Source organism: Lissotriton helveticus, chromosome 9 (assembly GCF_964261635.1).
Source record: "Lissotriton helveticus chromosome 9, aLisHel1.1, whole genome shotgun sequence".
NCBI classification, from domain to species: domain Eukaryota; kingdom Metazoa; phylum Chordata; class Amphibia; order Caudata; family Salamandridae; genus Lissotriton; species Lissotriton helveticus.
In genome coordinates this window covers 1,130,333,163-1,130,339,992 of record NC_136070.1, presented here as the reverse complement: position 1 = coordinate 1,130,339,992, position 6,830 = coordinate 1,130,333,163, and the positions used below count along the sequence as shown (strand labels likewise).

At 45.9% G+C, this 6,830-nt stretch overlaps 1 protein-coding gene across 1 annotated transcript in view; it reads left to right on the top strand.

The window, feature by feature from the left end:
* Window positions 1-721: 721 nt before the first annotated feature.
* ADAMTS9 (ADAM metallopeptidase with thrombospondin type 1 motif 9) overlaps window positions 722-6,830 on the top strand; it is a 934,075-nt gene continuing 927,966 nt past the window's right edge. The window contains 3 exon segments of the mRNA XM_078661546.1: window positions 722-1,099; window positions 1,451-1,699; window positions 1,702-1,817. Of these exon segments, the coding sequence (XP_078517672.1) occupies window positions 997-1,099; window positions 1,451-1,699; window positions 1,702-1,817 (468 nt within the window). The 5' untranslated portion in view covers window positions 722-996.

Here is a 6,830-nt window from a genome sequence, read left to right as displayed (position 1 = left end):
ATATAACTTCAAAATACAAATTCTGCGGCGGTAACAATAGCCAACACAATCAAGATGCTTCGCTGCATGATAACTTAACATACAAATGGGATGTAATTAAAGTGATGTAATTAAATACGCTGCACTACCGAAAATAGTTCAACAGAAAGAAACACTTCATTTTAGTCATTAAAACAGACTAACAGTGGACGAGCTTAGTAAACGAGCACAGTAAACGAGCACACATACCAACAAAGAAAACCAGTAAGCAGAACCAAAATTAACATTTTGATACATCGAGAACAAAATAACGAAAGCACTTTGGAACAGTGGCGTCCCATACCTGCCTTAAATTTTCACACTCCTGTGTTGCCCTATGAGTAAGCGTAAACTGCAAAGTCAAGTAGAATTAGAAAACCCCTTTGAGAAAATTTGATTTGAGACGGAATGGTGTTACATATTACCACGAGGATTGATTCGTTTCTACTGGTCTCCTTTTTGAAACATACACACTTGCTTTAAAATAATCAGCACATAATCTTACAGTGGGGGCTTTCAGTGGTTAAAAGGAGCAGACGAGACCACCCTCATCTCGGGTAGAGCCTGGCTGGCTCTTACTGTGGGTAATCCGTACAGCTCCGAGAAATACTCGCGGCAGAACTCCGCCCACAGGGGCGGGGAATGCAGTCCCCGCCCTTCCACTGCCTGCCACCCCCTAGCGCCCAGAGTTCACAAACTCTCAGCTGCACAGGTTAGGTAAAAATAGTAGCCCACCGGGCTAAGCAGAGTGAGTCCGTCCCCTAGTCCCATTACACTATGCTGGCGCACCAGTCACTCACAAGCCCCCGTCCACTGGCCCATGTCAGAGCTGCAGGAGAGGCGCGGGAGAGTACACCGGAGAGGCAGCACTTGCAGGTTGAACACTTGTGAGCGGGGTTGCAAGGGCACTTGGTGCTTTCTGGGCAAAGCAGAGGAGATAAAGCGTGAAGACCGCTTCCCTGGCCTGAGCTGACAACCATGCATCTTGTGTTCTGGGCGCTGGCATTAATTACAGTACTGCACGACCGGATTGCAATTGCAGCGACAGACAGAAGACAGGAGACGCAGCGCTCAAGACAAGGTAAACTTTTCATTCATCCGCTCGCAGTCCGAGGAGAAATGAATGAGTGTGTTGCACTTAGAGATCAGATCGCATAGCACGGATGCAGAGGCCGAAATCAGAATATTTTAGATTTATATTGTATCAAACTGCGTTGTAGAACAGAAGGGTGGAACCCACAATTTTTAAATGCAGACTAAATACGGTGTAAAAAAAGTAAATCATTCGCTGGAGTACAATTTAACAGCGGAGACAGAGATCGTGCAGTTTCATGTGTCATGCAAAATGTGATTACAATATAAGAGTTGAAAAGTAGCTTCCATTGTTTAAGTATCAATTTGAAGGTCACGTTTGGAGTTTCTTCTTTTGCAGCGAAACTGTTGGATAAACTTGGCGAGTACGAGATAGTGACCCCCACACGGGTGGATGAGTTTGGACAAGCGTTCCCCACCAATCTGCACTTCAAAAGGAAGAAGAGAAGTGTCCCTTCTGACCCCTGGGCCCTCTCCCCTAAAACCCACTACCGGCTCTCGGCCTTCGGGCAGCAGTTCCTCCTCAACTTGACGGCCAATTCTGGATTTATTGCCCCACTTTTCAGTGTCACGCTCTTGGGCGAGGCAGGGATAACGGTACCGACTTATACGGCGACGAGGACGGGGACATGAGGCACTGCTTCTACACTGGCACGTCAATGCCAGGGCTGAGCACACTGCCGTCATCCAGCCTCTGTTCAGGGATGGTAAGTACCACATTTAAGCACGTTTATGCCCAACGGTTTTGCTCATTGTACCTAGCAGACTACCCACTGCAGCATCAGTCATCTCTTAATATACAAACAATAAAGCGCTTTGCAAGTTTAAAACACTTTATAACGCGGAGGTTCAGATCTGTTGCGTTGTGTGCAATATTTAATTCCATATTTTGCAACCCGGTACACCATCACTAGAAACTTCAACATGGGGCCAAGTGGGCTGGAGTCTTAATGTCCTTAAAACGTACACTGTGACTGCATGTCCACGAATGTAAAATATAGGGAGGGTGGTTATGTTTTCGAGAAAGAATAGTGGTAAAACATATCGGTCGATCATAGACAAATGTGTTCGCCAGTCTAAATCTTATACAGCACTGCTAAATAATGTGAATCTGGCCTGTCTTGTCCCTTCTAAGAATAACCTTTAAGAAAGCTCAGCTCTGAAGGCGGCCGCTGTTTCCCCTGCAGTAAAGGTAGAGCCCCGTTGCGTAGCTCGGCTGAAGGCTTCCCTGGAATTAATTGGTGAATTCCGAAGTTTTCTTAGGGTCAACCGGGGCATGTACTTTTCACACTGCGTAGTCCTATGCCGGTGGCCCCCTAGGATTAATGGATGACGCGTTGCTGAGAATGAGCTGAAATACGAGTGGGAGAAGGTCAGCGCCCACAGCTGGGAAAGAGGGCTGGACTACTCAGTGACTAGAAATCAAAAGAGGACTTACAAGCGACTACCCATACTTAAGCCCTGGCGAATAGGACAGAGTTAAACAAGGCGGCCATCTCTGTAGGATTCACCTTTCTAAAAACGCAATAAAAGTTATCAAAACATGTCTGTGAACCCTTTCGCACTTTTCTTAAAGGAGAAACCCTTCTGTAGTTAAATCAGTAAACAAGAGTAAGTCTCTAGATGAACCTCCCTAGTGTTTTTATTTTGACCCCACTAAAGCCCATGTTCTGGTCAATGACGTACTATTATTTTAATGGGGTTTTAAAGTACTTAACCTCACTTCTCGTACAGAGGCACAATTAACTCCCAACTCCAGCCACCCTTTTGTAAGATGGCCGCAGTATTCACCTATCTGTTGCGCAGACTGCACGTGTGGCGCGAGCGTCGCAGAGCTATACATCCTAAGTAACGGACGCTAGGGCGGCGCTCTGGTAGGTAGGTGTTTATCTGCCAAAACTCAGTCATTGCCACAGACAAAAACACGTTATGCATTTTGTGGGGAAGGGGGTGACATTGGGAACAGTATTATACCCAGGTTAACTAGCTAAACGTTTTTCCATCTACACGTGTCAACAAAACAGTAAAATAAAACGTCGCTCTGTTCCTAAATACAACTGCTGTGCTAGTTTAAGTCGAGGCGCCTCCTGCCGCTCGCTGCTTATACGCATTTCAAAGGCAACTTGGTGTTTTTTACAGAGATAACGAAACAATCTACATTCAGGCTGCATTTTCAGTCACGGTTTTTAGAGTTCCATATTTTCTAACTTAAATTTGTTAAAACAATTCTGGGACTGTCTGACAACGGGGTTAAAACTCTCCCGATAAACAGGATTACTTTAAGAAGGGAACATTCTGGAGAAACCCTATATTTACACCGCGTACATCTTCATTTCTTTAAACAAACATTAGATTATTACCACTTGTCTCAGTCTAGCGAATTATGGTATGTTGCAATAAGTAAAAGTGCGAGCGACGTACTTATACTCACCAGGTTTCACGGGCCAGCTCCAAACTTCTGTCTGCACTTAATTTTATTCTTTACTGGAAGACAGCCGAGTGCTCCAAACCAGGAACATTCTTAACATCGGGATGATGGTGTGTAATATTTCTTGTAATCTGACGTGAGCACAACAGAAGAGCGATTGCATTTCTCGCAGTATGCACTGAACGTTTACAGTCACATAGTTGTTTTGGTGTGTTTGGAGGAGGTACTTCATTCTAGACGAAAGAGTCTTCTTAAAGGGGCCATCCAGTGAAAGGTGTCATCCTGGCAGCAAGAGACCTTTTTTGTGGATGTTGGATCGGGGAGTAAAAACATCTTTCCACCCGCTGGTTGGCCCATGTGTGTTAAGTGGCACTGAAGTGGAGTATATTGTTTTACTATAGGTCAGACCGGTAGAAAAAACAAATAGGATTGTGATTTTTTTTTAAAGCTTGTTAGCCATACGGCCCCCCCCCCCCAGTTTTAATATAGCGTGAACTCGACCCGAATGTATTGGAACTAGATTACACATTCATTTTATTTGTAGGCACGCGTTGATTATGTGAATTGCCCCAAAACACAATATATTGAGCCCACGCTGGGACTCAAACCTGGTTTCTCAGTCCCAAAGTCAAAAGATCTGCCCTTACACGATTTGCAGCAAGTAGTGCAGAACCCTGGAGCCCAAGATTAGTGGTTAATAGTTAGTAGATCAGTGCATTTTTCTTTCCTTTGTGTATTAGTTGTGTTGGGTGTGTGCTTTTTGATTTTTGTGTGTTTAGTAGAGTTTAGAGTATAGATAGAATGATGGGAATGGATTTAAAAGGGAATTAGTACGTTTTGTTGTTGTTGTAAGTATTGGTCATGTGCCTGTTTCTTGAGTGACAAGGCTAAATAAGCATTTGCAATGCAATAGGTCTCGCTTTTGCCAGAGTTTAAGCTATTGGCATTGTAAATGAAAATAGCTTTTTTAAATCTGTTTTGATAATTAACACATAAATAAAAGGCATTCTCATTTACAATTCCAATTCCAATTCCAAAAATTCTTTATTTCGGCCACATGGGCCATAAAAGATGCAGTAACAATACATATAGATAAAACACAATATATACAATAAAAACCAACTGGACCTGCAATGTTAGAAAATACAAGGTAATATGAATTAACCAGACATTTTCTTCCTTATTATCCATGCTGCCATTAAAAATTTGGAAACCGCAAACACAATGTGGCCCAGGGTATTAGTTTTCATAACCCTGTAGGCCTGTAAATAGTTCCTGAAGCCCAGGTTCCGACATAGAGGAGATAACCAGCGCCTCCTCGGGCTCCGATAGGCATGGCAACAGAACAATATGTGCAAATCATCTTCATCATTAGCTTTACAGCAAGAGCAGAGCTTGTCACCCCCTAACGACCATTTATAGGTAAAAACTTTAGTAGGGAGCGTGCCAAACCTCCATTGCAGGAACAATTTCCTCGCCAAAAGAGGATAGATAAAATCCATAAAGGGTTCAAAGACATAAGAATTTTTGGATACTATAAAACGTCCCGTCAAGGTGCCACTATCATAAGCATTGTCCATATCAGCAAGACTTTTGTTCTTGTAGAGCTGTGCGAGGGTTTTACGCGAAATCTTTCTACAGCCCTGAGCTGGATCATCCCATAGATCTGGCAATTTCAGGCTAGACAGTTCCGACTTGATAAATGCCAGCCAAGGGATCTTGCCATTAACATCCAGCCTCATGACGTGTATAAGGCCCTGCCTGTAGTGATACAGTTCCTCGGTGGTCCATATCCGGTGCCAGAACTTCACAGGTTTCGACCGTAGGTCCTCTGCAATTGACGGAAGGCCCAGGTCGAGTCTTAGAGGGAGGAGTGGTGTGCCTTGCGGGAGAGCAAGTAAGCGTCTGAGGAAACAATTTTCCACCCCTGCCATGACCTTCCCAGCTTTATGTCCCCACAGCTCACTGCCGTAGGAGGCAGCTGCCTTCGCCTGGGTCCTGTACGTTTCCAGGGCCGGACTAACAGGCTTGAAGGTGGACTTGTTGGACACCCTCAAGAGTGCGCCCGATAGCTGGGAAAGTTTCAACCTAGATCTTGCTACCTGGGAGTCCCATGTCAGATTTTCTTGGAGTGATACCCCCAGATATATAAAGGTCGAGACCCTTTCAAGGCTAGTTTCCCCCAGTTTTGGATTGGGTCTGGTTTTGGTGGGGGGGTTGAAGATCATGAACTTGGTTTTTTCCGTGTTCACCTCCAGCCCATGTTGTTGACAGAAATGGCCAAAACCGTCCACAATCCTCTGGATCCCCATAGGGGATTTGGAAAGAAGGAGGGTATCATCGGCAAACATTATTGCCGGAACCCTCCTTCCTGCCAAAACCGGGGCGTCATTGTCCCCAACAGCGTCAAGATGTTGAATGACGCTGTTAATGTACAGACAGAACAGTGTCGGAGCCAAAACACAGCCCTGTCTGACCCCTCGGCGGACCGGGAATTTGCCCGAGGGCTTACCATCCCTCCCACACCTCACTTGCGCAAAGTTGTTCTCATGCAGCCTAATGATGATTCTGAGGAGGTGGGGGGGAATTCCTAGCTTCTGCAGAACCTCCCATAACTTCCCCCTCGGGACCAGGTCAAAGGCTGACCTCAGGTCCACGAAGACCATGTACAATCGACCTCCCTCTAGCGTGACCGTCTTCCAATACAGGAGAAGGAGGCGAAAAATTTGGTCCATGGTCGACGTGTTCTTCCTGAAGCCAGCCTGGAGGGGGCTCATGATGTCATTGTCCTCGACCCAGTCTAGGAGGTGGTCCAAGATGAGGCGCGCAAAAAGCTTTTGGGGCACATCTATAAGGCTTATAGGCCTGTAATTGGAGGGGAGCAGAGTAGAACCCTTCTTATGGATGGGTACAATCTCTGCCCCCAACCACGACCCAGGGATCGCCATACCTCCAAGAATGGCATTGAAGAGAATGAGAAGGTATGGACCCCAGATGTCCGGGTGGTGCCTAAATAGATCCCCGGGTAACCTACCCAGGGATAGTTCCATTCCAAACTCCTGAGTACCCAAGGGCAGTTGCAGCTCTGCGTCCGGGCAGGAACTAGAATCTTGGTAAAGAGCCCCAAAGTGGGCCTCCCAGACCGCGGGGGCTATATTGGGCTCGATCGCTTTACTGAATTCCCCTGTCCCATTGTTTACTAGGGCCCAGAATTTCCGGGAGTCCCTGACTTTTAGGGCATCATGAAGATCCTGCCAATGATTCCAGTCCCACTCGGTCCTTGCAGTCGCCA